Source organism: Cynocephalus volans, chromosome 11 (genome assembly GCF_027409185.1).
Source record: "Cynocephalus volans isolate mCynVol1 chromosome 11, mCynVol1.pri, whole genome shotgun sequence".
Lineage (NCBI taxonomy): Eukaryota > Metazoa > Chordata > Mammalia > Dermoptera > Cynocephalidae > Cynocephalus > Cynocephalus volans.
In genome coordinates, this window is record NC_084470.1 from 77,464,438 (window position 1) to 77,479,229 (window position 14,792).

The following is a 14,792-nucleotide window of genomic DNA, read 5'->3' on the forward strand; positions in this document are numbered from 1 at the left end:
TCACTTAGATTGGGATCTGAACAGTATGCAAGATTTTTCTCTAAATCAGAAAAGACAGTCCTAGGTTAAACCCTCAAAAAAGGTATTTTGAAGGGGGCTGTTTGTATTCAGAGTGCCAGAGAACGCCTTGTCATTTCCCTTCAGACAGGGGATTTCCGCTGGTTGCTTTCTGTCTCTTCATCTCTGTTCTGCACTCGGTCCCTTGCTCTGTCGCGGGGCCCCTGTTTTCCTGTAACCAACTACTCAGAGCCGATCAAAGAAGGAAAGAAGAGCAAACGCGCCCGCCCGCTCCAATTCCCTTTGCTCTGCTGCTCGCCAACCGCAGAGCCGATCGAGACGGAACCGCTGTCATTCCTTTAACCCAGCTCAGCTGATCGGTTGCCGCCGCCGCCGCCGCCAGATTCCGCAGGCGAAAAACGCAAAGCTTAGAACATGGACGTGAGTCTCGCCCCACTCCGCGCCTGGGACGATTTCTTCCCGGGCTCTGACCGCTTCGCACGGCCGGACTTCACGGACATTTCAAAATGGAACAACCGCGTGGTGAGCAACCTGCTCTACTACCAGACCAACTACCTAGTAGTGGCTGCCATGATGATTTCTGTCGTGGGGTAAGTGGCTGGGGCCACCCATCCGGGGTCAGCGTGGAGGGGGCTCGAGGTGCAAGAACCTTGCGTGTAGAGACGTTCTCTGTCCACGCTCAGCGCCTGCCCTGGCAATTGTACAGGCGGCCAAGCCGGTGGAAACTTGTTCGCAGGGCGAGGCCACAGAAATCTGGGGGTCCCCTTTCTCTTCGTCCAGGGCTGAGAATTGAGGGGTCCCTTCGGGGCAAGAGGATGGGGGAAATTTTGCCAACCTCGGGCAAGAAAAATGACCCCCCCCCCCTTCCTGTATCAGGCTCTTGCTGGGGAGATACGTATAGCGCCCTCGTCTTTTAAAACAGAGAAGAAAGAGCAGAATGCTGTAGCCCTATGCTAGGGCTGGCTGGGGCGACAGGGTGTGGACCCAGGGTGGTGTTGTAAAAGGGCATCGAAGTGGAGACGCGCTTTGTTGGTTTCTGCTCCTAGTGCCTGCCACACTGTACAGGAAAGCTGAGCTTGGGAGCAAGAGGGTGGGTGTCCTCTGGTGGCGTATCTCCCATTGTGGGGTGAAGGCTGCCATGACTCTGGGAACAGGACCCTCAGGCTTTTTCTTCCAGGAGTTGCCAGGTGTGGTCACTTTCTCTATCTTCACTCTCTAGCATGGGGTCTCAGTGTATCCAAAGGCCTTTCCAATACCTGGTACTTAAAAAGTGCACTGTGTTGGGCCGGCCCCGTGGCTCACTCGGGAGAGTGCAGTGCTGGTAGCGCCGAGGCCATGGGTTCGGATCCTACATAGGGATGGCCGGTGCGCTCACTGGCTGAGCGTGGTGCAGACCACACTGTGCCGAGGGTTGCGGTCCCCTTACCGGTCAAAAAAAAGAAAAAAAAAAGGTGCACTGTGTTAATTAAGATTACACACATACACACTCTTGCTTCCCTAGATACCACCTTTTCTTGTAGTTCTCCCTTTAAGAAATGTCTCTGTCACTTTTGCAGGATGGGTGGTAATATTCTCAATCTTGCTGATTATCTCCTACGCATCTTTAAAGAAAAAGCCACCTTCAGACTTTTTAAAGAGCTCACTTGCCCTTAAAGAAATGTCTGACTTTTCTATTTCAGAACAAACAGAGGGAAAGAGCAAGCTGGCTTGGGAGAAAAAGGAGAAATTCAAACTTGGAGGGTTTGGGGAGGGGTGAATAGGGTGGTTTCTTAAGTCGACTTGCTGTTAGTTGGCTTATGTATTGAGCCACCTCTCTGTGCCAGGCTCCATGCCAAACTCAGAGCACACCAAGATGAATCAGACTTGAATTCTGGCTCAGGGGCATGTGGCACACCAAGATGAATCAGACTTGAATTCTGGCTCAGGGGCATGTGGCAGTTGTCAAGAAGCTAAAGGAGCAAACTTACACACAGCACACAGGAGAGGGGGAGAGTTCACAATTTCTGGGTGTGGTACACAGCAATCGCCCTGTGCCGAAGTGGATCCTCATTATGCATTGCTTAAAGAACTGCGAACTCTGGGAATGGCTTGGTGTATAAAGGGCTCTGAGCAGACTGAACTAGAGTGGTAGCCAAGGTAAAATTTGTCAGGGTAGGGCAGGCCTGAGGCCGCTGCCTTCTGAACCTTCCCCCAGCTAATGCTTGAGACTTTCCTGGGACTTTAAATAATTTTTTAAAAACAAAATAAATAGTAAATAGCTTTGCATATGTTGTTTTGCTTTCTTTTTCTTTCTCTTTGTAAAGAAGCGTCTTATCCGGTATCTAGTTATGGAGATATTTTCTTGAGGTAACTCCAAACACCTAGATATCGGGCAAGGTTTGACACAGGCCCATCAAATGTATGGAAAACTCACTTTTTTCAAGAGGTGTGTTGCCCAGGCTAGACACACGCCTTGCTGCTTTGATGGAATCCATTTTTCACTGTCAAGGCCAGGAGCCAACCTCTTCACTAAATATAGCTCCCTCAGTATGGTGTCTTAGGCCACCAACTCAGGCAGTTTGGGGGTGCTGACCCTTCTCATCCTCCTTTCAAAGAAGAAATGTTGACTATCTGTGAAATTTCTGAAGGAAAAAGTGAAAAGTAGCCATGAAGTTTTTTTTTTTTCTTCTTATTTTTAAAAACTTACAAAAGATGTAGGCCAGTCGTAAAAGTTGTTTTGAAAATTACATAGGGGTAAAATGTGAAATTTCCTTCATACTTTAATAAAAGTTTGTTGTATAACCTTCAGTTGTTTTCTATGCATCTACAAACATGCAATCTGTAGTTTTTTTCCACAAATTGCTCTTTTCTTTTTTTATAATTTAATAATAAAAAAAACCATTTACTGAGTGATTTGTATGCTGGGTATTTTACCTGTATTATGTCATACAACCCAATAAATAAACTATTATTATTATTAAGGTTGAGGCTCAGAGATGTTAAGTGACGTGCTCCAAGTCCCAGATCCAGGCATGGACTCTTAACTACTATACCATCTTCCTATGAGTCATGAGATTTAGAATTATAGTCTCTTAAAGCTGGAAGAAGCCAAGTATCTTCAGAGTCAGAGGGCTTAATTTGATTCTGGAATATCTCTCATTCTAAAGAAAACTATCCTCTTTTGGTGATGTAGTAGATGGGTGAGTCAAAGCAGTGTTGGAGGTTATTTACCTGGATCCTCTACTGGCCTTTGGTAGTTTCTCTTGAAATCTTGATTGACTGTATGAAAATCTAGCCTGGATGTTACCTGGGGAAAGGACTGTGTTCAAAGGGTGTTCTTCAGTGGTTCCATCCCATGCTGGTGAGGAGGCATCTCAAGGGCACTGTTAGAGGGCTCTAGCCTAGGTTCTCAGAGGTTGAAAACTGGCTTGGGTGAGAACAGAGAGGGCTTGCTCTTCAAGATTGCAGTACGACCTTGGCCAATATAATCTAGATCTAGAAACACTGCAAAGGACTGCCTATACCAAGGTGGAGATTAAGAGGGACTGGGATGGAGATAAACCTGCCTTTAAGGTCCTAATCAGGCAGGGCTTGGTAATCCATGGTTAGAAGTTTGTCCTTCACCTAAAAGCACGGTTTACCAGGCACACGACTTCCACTCAGTAAGTCTACTATGCTTCTTAGATTAATTTTAGCTAAATCTTCTCCTTGAAGACAGTTTTCATATCTTCTGGCTCTTCAAGTAGTATAAAGTATAGTGGTCAAGAATGTATCCACCAGAGCCAGATTGTGAATTTGCATCCCAACTGTCAGTCTCTAGCTGTGACCTTGGGTAAGTCACTTGAACCACTCTGTGCCTCAGCTTCCTCATCTGTAAAATGGGACTGATTATAGTACCTACCTCACTGGGCTTGTGTGAGGATTAACTGAGTTAATATAGGCAAGGCTCTTAAAACAGTGCCAAGTTCCGAGTTTTTGCTCCACAAAATGTTACTTATTATTTTTATCATTGTTGGTTTTATCAGAGATTACTGAGAAACAGACAGTGTCTTTGTACCAGTGACTCCATCCACCCAGACTCCAGTCCCCACCCCCCACCCCCAAATTCTTCACCCATTCCTGCTTCTCCTACAAGGCTCAGGCTTTAGTACCATCTCTTTGAGGAAACGTTCTCCTTTGTCCCTTACTCCCTTATGTTAATTGGGCCCCACACATGTGCCTATCTCTTTCCTGTAACTTACCTCATAGGCTTTTAAACTTCTCACTTGTCTCACCTCTGGGCTGTAGATCTCCTTCAGGCCAGACACTGTAGGTTTTGTTTGTGATTATATTTCCTTTCCATGTTTCTGTCATTATTGTTATTTTTATTCTCTGTATCCCTGAGGCCTGCTATACAATTTAGTTGGTGAGTGTAGAGTCAATAAATGATCAGAAGATTTCAGCATGATCACAGGGGCAACTTTTAACCTACTGAATGGAACAAATTATTTTGAATCTCATAGCAACATGCCAGCACATAGCAGCAACGTGCTCCTGAAGTGATTCTAACTGGGTCGTTGCTGAAGGTAGTATGCTACGTATTGTTTAGGATTACTTTAGCTGTGTAGAAATTCAATTTTATAATTCAGAAACTTAACTAATTCATATTGTCCTTGTAAACCTTGGTGAAATCCTCTACTGCCAGGTTTCTCAACCTCAGCACTGTTGACATTCGGACTTGATAATTCTTTGTCGTGGAGGCTGTCCTGTGCATTGTATGATGTTTAGCACTGTCCCTGCCCTCTACCCACTAGATACGAGTAGCATACCTGCCTCCAATCATGACAATCAAAAATGTCTCTAGACATTGCCTGTGATTGAGAAGCAGTGCTCTACTTCCAAGAAAATCATCATGATTCCTCAGTATCACCATTTACTAAATGTAAGTTGCTTCATAACAAGTTACAAAAACAGAGTTCTTAGCAATTACATAGCAAAGCAGGTTGACTTAGCACCTGGCTCCTGACCTTCCAACATAAGAATGGACAGCTTTGATCATTACACTCAATTTATTAAATTTGTTATGCTATCATCCTTTTTTTCGTTTGCCTGGAAAACTCTACTGGTTCCACAGACTCGGTTTTTTATTTTTCGACAGAATTCTGGCATTTGTCTTATTAGCTTTCTGCTCAAAAGTTGACTTGCTTTGGAGCTCCACTGCTATAAGGTAGGAATTAAAGGACTCCATTAATACAAAGTGCATTAAGGCTAGCAAATTTTAACATTCACACATTAGCTGCTGTCATTATTACATTAATCCTAGGTTACAGGCATGTTTCAGATTCTCATAATTTATGTATCCTCTTAGGCAGGAGTATTAGATAATGATACGCATTAGGAGTATTGTCATAATTGCAACTTGTGATTCTTATACAACTTTGCATCTTTTGAAGACCTTAGTTTCTTTCTGAGATTCAGGTATCACTTCAGAAGGGAATGAATGACTTAAAAGGAACAGCATGAATAGCAAACTAGGCAATGTGCATTTTGCTGGAAATGGCTTTAGATCCTTTAAATCAAGAAGGAAAGATGTCTGAGATTGAAGAGGCCATGACTTACCTTGTACATCCTTGACATGAGATTATCTTGATATTAAGATATTCTTTTCAAATCATCCACAGCAATAGAAGTCTCTGCCTTAATTTCAAAGTGAAAAGCAAAGGCAACACCTAATTGCGCTTGCAGTTTAAGTACATAAGCATTCTGGTTGTGGATGGGAATTTCTATATGCTTAATAGAATGCCAAAGATTGGAGCTGGAGAAATCTACGCAAAGTGTGGGCCATGGAACAGCATCTTTCACCTGGAAGCTTATCAGAAATGAAGGACCTCAGGCCCCACTTTAGTCCTACCGGGTTAAAATATACATTTTAACAAGAACCTCAGACACATTAAAATTTCAGAAGCACTAGTCTGGTCTGGCTCAAAAGAAGTATTGACAAATTTTAAATAAATATACCTATGTGCCAGGTGTCTCCTTCAGAGATTCTAAATGTATAGGTTTTGGCTGGGTCCAGGGATCCGTCTGTTTTTTTTTTTTTCTTTTCTTTTTTCTAACTCCCCAAGTGATTGTGATACACACCCTCAAGGTGAAGTTAAGAACCACCTATCCTGTTGAGTCTGCTAACTTTCGGTAATAAAAAGGCTTGAGGTCACATGGTTTCATTTTTATTTATTTTATTTTTTGTCTTTTTCGTGACCGGCACTCAGCCAGTGAGTGCACCGGCCATTCTTATATGGGATCCGAACCTGCGGTGGGAGCGTCGCTGCGCTCCCAGCGCCGCACTCTCCTGAGTGTGCCACGGGCTCAGCCCTTCATTTTTAAATGAAATCTGCTAATAGTAGTTTGCTTTATTGATAGGAAGTGAAATAATTTTTCCATGAAAACATGTAGCAGATTTTCTAAAGGGTTGGTATGAGTATCCGAACCCCTGACCTTGGTGTTATCAACCCCGCACTCTAACCAACTAACCTAACTGGCCAGCTCGCTAAAGCTTTTGATTAACCAAATTCAGCTGAGTACCTGACTCTTATAACATTTGTATATTATGCCTGTCTTATTCTCAAACATTACTTCCTGCCGTCAGAACTTATTTTTTCCAGCATGGCCTCAGAATCACCAACCACACACAGAATTTGCAACATATACTCATAAATGCCCCTGCCGCTTCTCCAGCCAGAAAGGTGCATTTATTCTCGTGTATACATTGATGCCTCCCCCTAAAGACAGACAAATGAACCCATTTTTCTTGGCTAAAGTAACTCTTCACCATGTGTCCTGATAATTTGGCCTGTAGAGGTGTTATAGGAGGATGGAGTCTACAGCTGCCACTTTATGTTTTCAGTTACTCAAGGTGGTAAGAAGTTTCTGGCAGGCTAGTAATTCTGAGTTTGAAAAGAATATTATCATAATTTTTTTCAAAATGAGTGTGGCTCCATAATATATTCTAGGCCCGTGGCTACCAGCTCTGATATTAAGAAATGTTCATATTATTTGTACCTGTAAATGCTGCAAAGATGAAGAACCAAGTTTCTAATTGGTAGAGAAAGAAAAGGATAAGAGAGTCCTGGGATGCTCTGCATGGGAATGTATTAAAATATTTGCAGATAGCATGAATTGCAGTCTGTTTATGCTAAAGCTAGTAGAAATGCTTTTGAGATTAGTCAGCTTCAACACCAGTTCTACGATATTACTCTTATTTGTGTTACTTTATTCATTGACTCAACAAAGACTATGAGGCACTTAGCAACTTCTCAGACACTGTGCCAGGAGATACAGTGGAGAATAAGACAGCTGTGATTCCTGCCTTCATTGAGTTTAGAGTCTAGAGGGCAGCAAGAGGACACTGAACACATAGTGCTTAGTTTTTATACAATTATAGCAGGTGTACAGAAATACACACCTACATAAACACACATCTTCTTCAACCTGACTTATCTGATCTCCCCTGTATATTATCATTCCAAATTCCAAAACTCTCAGGCACTGAGTATGTGGTTTGGGGAAAGGATTATTCAATTTTACTTATTCTCACCTGCAGTTCAGATGCCTTCTGTTAAGTTGAACAAAAATTTACTGAGCATGCATGCGCCAAACACTGTCTAGATCCTGAGGGTGCAGTCAGGAATACAACTCTACCCACATTCACAAATCCTCCCAGAGTCAATCTCTTCCTGCCTTCCTGTACCCGTTTATTTGCACTTGAGGCAGAGCAGGTGGAATGCTGGCATATGTCTTCCTCTGATGGGTACTGCATTTCTTCTGAGTACAGAATTTTAAGAGGTCTGTCAACACTCAATAAAATTTTAATCTAAAAATTCCTCATAAGAATCGTCTTTCATTAAATCATCTTCTGGCACTATGTAACTGTTCTTGATTTCTCTCTACCCCTACCCCCCACCTTTATTTTTTTTTAAGTTCCCTGCCACTATCAGCTGGTTGGTAGTTTCTGTTTGCTTTCCCTAGGTAAGGATTTACAATGATTCAAGGTAAATGTGTAAATAAATAGTGTATTTTGGATTCCTGGCTCCCTCTCTTAGAAGGCAGAAACTCTGAGTCAACTTAGGGGCAGAGAACTCTGTACAGGAAATCGGTCCTGAAAGTTCAAGATCTGGTTCTTCACCTGTCCACTTAATACCTAATTGAGCAGAGAAATATTGGAAATTTCTTATTATTTTCTTTTTGGGCAAATGAATTCTACCCTTTATCACTCAACCTCAGAATACTTACCCTTACTAACACTCTCTTGTTAACGCTCTCTTGCAATGAGTTTGGCTTCCTCTTTCAGGGAATGCTTTCAAGGCCTGTGATCTTGGACAAAGCCTGCAAGCAGATTCCCGTCCTGTAAGCATTTGCCATAAATAGGATTTCCTGGCCTTTCCTCTCATTAAGCATTTGCTAATGGAAACAACCTGGAAGGCAGAAGCCTGTTGGAAGTAGAAAACCGGAGCTTTGGTTCCCACATCTGCTAATCTGCTTCACATCCCATCGGTATAGCTTCTTGTCTTAGAAAAAGAAAAGAGAATACAGAAATTAACGGTGAGCATGAGGTAAAAAGACAGTAAGCTTTTGAGGGAAGGGAGTTTGTGTGTCACCAAGCTCATTAGCATTTGTCTACGCCCTGTCTTCTCTCCACAGCTCTAAGAACTTGCCATGTGACAATTCTCAGTAGCTTTTTTTTTTAGTTTACTCATTCCACTGTGTTCAGTGCCATAAACACATAAATATCTTTCTACTTTAGCTCCAAAAAATTATTGGTTGTGAAAGTAACGATGGGTTCCTAATTATATGAATATGTTAGAAATTTTCCATAATAAAAAGTTAAAAAAGGATTCTTTGCAATCTAATCTGAGCTTTGTACACAGATTGTTATTTGAAGCTCCATTACTGTGGGAAGTGTGAGACTCACGGTTTCTAATCCAGGTCTCACCTGTTTATTAAAAATAAAACAAGCAATTAGCTTGATAAATGCAAAAGAAAACATAGAGTTACCTAGGGTATGTCTTACCATGAATAGTTTTAACCTGCCAACTACTGCAAAGACAGTGGGTTGTTTGCATGTGAATGTTTACATTGACGGTGCCCCGTACTTGGGATGCAATAAATATTTAGTACATGACAAGTATGCAGTAAATACTATGGGCCTTCCTAATTCAATTAGTTAGGAAAACCTCAAGGTTGGGTTACTATGACCTTTTCTACAACAAAAAGGACAGGCACTTGTCCTACCTTAACTGCTCTAAAGTACCCCATGATCCTTAGACCCAGGTGACACTGGTCATGTTTATTCAAGACTGATTTGAGGGCTGTCTGGTTAGCTCAGTTGGTTAGAGCTTGATGTTGTAACACCAAGGTCAAGGGTTTCGATCCCCTTACCATCCAGTTGCCAAAAAAAACCCCACTGATTTGTGTCCAAATCCCACATTTGTACTTTACAGTCAGAAATAGTTCTTGCCAGGAAGGAAGCCATGCTGGGAAACCAAAATAACCACAGAAGACTGTTGGAGTTATCTGGGGAATCAAAGAGCAAGGGGGGCCTGCAGGGACAGGTCTGCAGGGATGTGAATCCACCTCCATTCCACCCACTCTCCTTCCCTGCCCCCAGCCTGGGCTAGCTGTCCACAAAGCTTACAAAGTTTCCTCCTTCCAGCAGGCCAAAGTGCCCTTTGTCCTCGTCCAATCACTTTATCATAATTGTTGCTTACACTTGCATAGGCGTTTACATGATTTTTTTCACTTTTGCTTTTTCATTTGTTCCTTTGTCACCGTTCTGTGAGGGAACAAGGACAGGGACTATTTCTCCAGTAATATTTAGTGTATAATGAGAATAACAGGGATTTTTCCAAGATAAAATTCTTATCACTTCACTCATGGCCATAGAAATTTGCTAAGCTTATTTAAATAATATGAAAATATGCTAGGTTGTTAGTTACCTTTTTTCTTTCTTTCAACAAACATTTATTGAATACCTACTCTGTGCCAGGCACTGTGCTAGGTGCTGGGAATAAAAGATCACTATCCCTGCCCTCATGGAGAGGGCTTAATCTCTAGTAAGGGACAGAAACATTCATCCAATACTCATTCACATGAACGTAAAATTGCCATCATGCTAAGTGCCATAAAGAAGAAGCACGGTGCTGTGACCTGGTCAGAGAGACTGAGAAAAGGCTGGCTGAGCAGAGGCTTGGAGGAGGTAGGGGTGAATCAGGCAGAGAGAACAGCTTGTGCACAGGCCTGTTGATGGCTATGAGGCAGGGTGAGTTCTAGAGATAGAAGCCCCAAGTAGTGGGAGCACAGAATCAAGCGATGGAGTGAGAAAGCTGGCAGGCAGGGCTGCTATTAGCTCTTGGGGTCCCTCATGCTAATGATTAAAGTTGCCTCTTACTCTCCTAGTGGATGCAGTCCAAGCCAAATTTTGGGATGAATTTTAGGCCCCACTTACCCCCTTGGCCAGACTTCCTTGTCCCAAGTACCAGCTATATAACTCTATACAGTGGCCCTGGCTGCAGAGGCAGGCAGGGGTCAGACCCTGCAAGGCCTTGCAGAATGTGTAAAGAATTACACTGGTATTCTAAGAGCAATGAAAAGCAAGAAAATGGATGGGTGGATCATATTTGCAATGATCCGTCCCACTGTTCAAGAAATGGAGAAAAACATCAACAATTTAGAGAAGTCCACTGTTTAAATTGTTCCCTCCCTTTCTTGATGAGTCAGACTTCCTCAGGAACCGTGCTTCAAAAATAGCTTTTTGGGTTAGAAAATTAGAAGTCAGTGCAAAACTGCTTCTACTGCTTAGGAAAAATTTCACCACCTCTCTGGTGCTTGTTAGCATTGTAGAAGTTACCAAATGTGCACTTGGATTGATCTGGGGATCTCTGTTTTGGTAAACTTTTATTGTTAACTCTGCAACTGGTAGCCTTGGACAAACTTATTAACTTGCCTACTCCTTAGTTTGCTAATGTGTAAAATGAGGTGGGTTTTCAAGATGTCTCCTAGCTCTAAAATTCTGTGATTGGACAAGATTTTTTCCCCCTTGCACAACTTGAGCTGCAACTATAGACGTGGATAGCTGAATCACGTTGGTAAGGTTAGGACATGAGTCCATGTCCGCTCATAGCCACTTTCCTTTAGAGAGAAATGAGAGTGCTATGGGATTTCCCAGGATGATCCTTAGTTGCTCACCCCAACTGGAAGAATGGGGTTACTTAGAATGGTGGGAGGGAAGTCCCTGAGACGGTTAATAATACAGAATGGGTGATATTGTGAATTGCTGTCACAACTGGCACCCTGTTTTTCTCTTTTCTCCCCTGGCTCCCTTTGAATATGTTTCTTCACTTCTCTGGGCCTCAGTTTACTCATCTGTATAATGGGACTGGACTGATTCATCTTTGGACTCTGCTACAAAATTCTGTGATGGGATTCTTTTTTACAACCATAAATGACTCCTCTAGAATTTTTAACTATTACAGGAAAGGGTTTGTTAATCATTCATTGTAATTAATCATTTGTTGTAATATATATATATAGTTTATCTCACAGTAGAAAAACACATTTAATGTTTTTGATTGCAAAACTAGGCCCTATATCCATGTGACAGAAAATCACATGTTCTGTCTCTCTCTCCTCTCTCCCTCCCTTTTCTTTTCTCCTCGATCTTCTTCCCTCACTTTCTCTGCCTCTCCCTCTCTCTCTTTTGTTCACGGACTACCAGTAAATGAAACTTCACCCAGCAGAGCTCATTGGCAGTTGTCCCTATGAAAGATGGGTGGCACATTTATGGAAAGTTATGTCCTAAAGGTTTCTGGGGTTTGTCGTGACAGGTGTGACTAATAGCCCAACTATTGACTAAAAGCATTTCAGACAAGAACTGGTTCCTGAATTCTTGCCCTCACTGGGAAATGGAATTAATTTCGGGGGAGCTGGGGGGACAGGCGTGTGTGTGTGTGTGTGTATGTGTGTGTGTGTGGTGTGTGTGTGTATGTGTGTGTGTGTGTGTGTGTGTGTGTGTGTGTTATTTTGCTCCAAGTGTAGGTGGATGCCAGGGCACTGGAGTGGTATGCACTTTACCGTTTCTTAGAATGGAATTGCACGTGATCAGAATGTGGAAGAAAATCATTTCTTCTCTAAGTAACTGTGTTAGGTTTTTCCAGCTTGGAAACTTGGTTACTTTCTAATTATAGATTGTGGCTGGGCATGTTGTAAGCTAAAACCAGTTCTATAGGACTCCTTGCTCTGTTCTTTTCCCTTGAACATGAGCAACAGGAACAGGTGAGAAGCAAATTTGGAACTGCTTGAATCAGGCCTGGATTTTTCATTGTTCTTTGTCTTGGGCTGTATCTAGACATTTAACCCACATGTCTACTTTACTTGTCCAGAGGAAAACAGAAAAAGCTTGACATGAGTTTTAGTATATGCTTTATTTTACAAATTATTATTTTAATAAGTATTCTAGAAAGAACTGAGTGGGAGACCTTTGATGCTTTGCTGCCAACCACCCATCTCCTATTGCAGTTTATTCAAAGAAGTTTCCTTAAACTTTAACCTTCCATTCTAGTTCTTTCCGTTAATTTTGACATTTTCTTTTCTTTACAGCTCAGAAACATTTAGGTAGGTTACAGGACAAAGTCAAGGCTTTGTAAAGGGGTTTCTTTCAGGCACCTTTCCCCAATTTTATTTGTTCATTTTCAAATGTCAGTGTTTTTATTATTATTATTATTATTCAAGTAATACATGGCCATTGAAAAAATATGAAAATAGAAATAAGCAAATGGAAATAAACTGCCCTCATTCTACTACCCAGCATAACTACTGTAGTCTTTTTGTATAATTCTCTCAGAATCTTCTTGGTGCTAGGGATGAGATTTATTAATCTGTGAGAGTTTCTGGCCTCTCCATTCAGTCTCCCTACTACCGACTAAAGAGGATTTCGTTTTTGCCCTGTCCAGTTTTTCCCTCCTCAGGCCTACGAGGAAATGTTTGTATTTCTCAGACCAGTTCTGGGGTTGTATGGGGAGACAGGGTATAACCCACATACAATTTTTTTTTTTTTTTTAATCAAGAGAGAAAAGTGCAGAGAGGCTAAGTAGCCCCAGAAAATACAGAGCCAAGAGGGAGAGAGAGCAGACAACACAGCAGGTGTCCCTTGTGCTGGTTGTTGGGGAAAGCTTGAGGATCTGGAGCATTAAGCAGGGATGAAGATTGGGGGTGGAGAAGGAAAAGCTTTGCTGTGGTATATGAGCTGAAATTCCATTGAAGTTATTGGAGAGATGGTACAAGTAGAGATGGACTGTTGTAGTTGGCCTGTGCCAAGCCTGGGCAACCGTTGCTTTTATACTTTTATAGTTTCTTTTTTTATATGTACATTTTATTTGTGATTACAAAATAATATACTAATTTATAGAACTTTCTACTTCTGAGCTATCTGACATATATGGTAAATTCACCTAACGGAATTATTAACATTGTAATTGCTTTTACCCACTCAATATATCTTTAATGTCTTCCTATATTATTAAGTGTACTTTAAAAAAAATAGCTGAATATACCACAGTCCAGTAAATTATTGGCTGTGTAGGTTGTTTCTAAAAGTTTTTAGTCATAAATACCACTGATATGAATACTGTTACAACTCAGTCTTAACATTTTTATTTCCTTAGACTATTGAGTAAGGAAAAACACACAGTCTTTTTCTTTTACTCTTACTTAGCAACAATGATCAACAGAGAAGACCAAATTCTGACTTTTATAACCAAATAGGGATTTCTCCCCACCAGCAAGCAAGCAAGCAATTCTGCAGGGGACACCAGCTGGGTGTCCTCTAATTCAGTTCAATTCTGACACTATCTAAGACTGCCGCCCATTTCAGATGCCAGCCATATATCCAGGCCTCTGGAACTTCTGACCAACCAGCTATAAATCAGGGTTCCGACAACTCCCTGCTTGGGTTTGATTAGTTTGTCTGAGTGGCTCACAGGACTCAGAGAAACATGTACTTATGTTTACTGGTTTATTATAAAGGATACAAAGAGACGCATAGGGTGCGGTATGGGGGGGGCACGGAGCTTCCACACCCTCCCCCGCCGCGCCACCCTCCAGGGACCTCCATGTGTTTGACTAACCTGAAGCTTGCTACACCTGGTGCTCTTGGGTTTTTATGGTAGCTTCATTACTTAGGCATAATCGAAGCATGGACAACCATGTAAAAATGTGATTGGACAAAAAGTATATGCTCTAACACCTATAGACTGAGTAGGGAAACCCAGCAAGGCCTGTTTGTTCAGCTTCTTGGCCTCTCTGTGTAGCATTCCTTCCTCCCAGGCATGGGGCAGGACCCCTCCTGAAATGCAGGTCATATGACCTACAATTAGCTAAGGTAGGTTGGAGAATTTCCTGCCTTGCAGAGAAAAAAGCAGATGAAAGGAGGGCAGGAGAAGGTAACAGAGTAGTAGGAGCCAGGAACCATGAATGAAAACCCATATATAAATATCATAATACTACAACTATATTCTGAAGAGGGGATTTTATTGGCTTGAAGGGTATAAGTATTTGCAAGCATTCTGTTTCTTTGACCTTGGTGTTCTCAGCACCACGCTCCCCCAAGTGAGCTAACCAGCCAGCCCTAGAACTCTTTTTTTGAGACTGTGGTTTGGTTTTGTTTTTTTTCTGACAGCTGGCCAGTAACAGGGATGGAACCTGGACCTTGGTGTTATCACCACCACAATGTAACCAAATTGCGCTAACCAGCCAGCCCTGCAAAG

At 42.1% G+C, this 14,792-nt stretch overlaps 1 protein-coding gene across 1 annotated transcript in view; it reads left to right on the top strand.

Moving 5' to 3' along the window:
• The window catches only part of ARL6IP5 (ADP ribosylation factor like GTPase 6 interacting protein 5), a 20,861-nt gene continuing 6,069 nt past the window's right edge, over nucleotides 1-14,792 (top strand). Inside the window, exon 1 of the mRNA XM_063115188.1 lies at nucleotides 1-608. Coding sequence (XP_062971258.1) covers nucleotides 433-608 — 176 coding nt within the window. The 5' untranslated portion in view covers nucleotides 1-432. The remainder of the gene's footprint in view (nucleotides 609-14,792) is intronic.